Source organism: Wasmannia auropunctata, unplaced genomic scaffold (assembly GCF_000956235.1).
Source record: "Wasmannia auropunctata unplaced genomic scaffold, wasmannia.A_1.0 LD336074.1, whole genome shotgun sequence".
NCBI classification, from domain to species: domain Eukaryota; kingdom Metazoa; phylum Arthropoda; class Insecta; order Hymenoptera; family Formicidae; genus Wasmannia; species Wasmannia auropunctata.
The window spans coordinates 4,706,150-4,706,719 of NW_012026816.1; the positions used below are offsets into that span (position 1 = coordinate 4,706,150).

The 570-nt window shown below is 31.2% G+C and overlaps 1 protein-coding gene across 1 annotated transcript in view; it reads right to left on the minus strand.

Moving 5' to 3' along the window:
* Positions 1–452: 452 nt before the first annotated feature.
* The window catches only part of LOC105449800, a 26,150-nt gene continuing 26,032 nt past the window's right edge, over positions 453–570 (minus strand). The window contains exon 4 of the mRNA XM_011689181.1: positions 453–470. Coding sequence (XP_011687483.1) covers positions 453–470 — 18 coding nt within the window. The remainder of the gene's footprint in view (positions 471–570) is intronic.

Here is a 570-nt window from a genome sequence, read left to right on the forward strand (position 1 = left end):
TTCTGTAGAAAGTGATTTTAATATAATAAAAAATATTATGTTAAAAACAGAGAAAACCCCCATGCGTGCAAATGAATTTGTGATAAAGCACATGAATTTCATGAGCGGTCGCTTAAAAATAACAAACACAAATACTCAACATTTAGAAGATACAAGAGTAGAAGAAAATATTCATCCAAATAAAGATAATGAGATTATCAGAGAAAGTCCAAATGAAGATGGTAATAAAATAGTTAAAGTAAGAAACGAGAAAAAATGTCCAGCTTGTGAAAATGGACACGAACCGGACATACATGTTTTGTGTGCAAAAAATTTGTACATGCTCTGGATGGATGTTCTTTGCCACATGGAGAAGAAGGATACGGACAGAAGCGGATATGCATAGATTGCTATAATATTGATAATATTAAACATAATGGCAATGAAAGAAGTTGAAGATTGGCGAGGTTTGGCTACAGCAGACATACAACCTAAAGGACCGAAAGGAAAATATCTGCAAAAGGATAGTATACAAACAGAATTTTTATTTAATATTAATACTGACATACATAAGATACCAATAATAAAAAA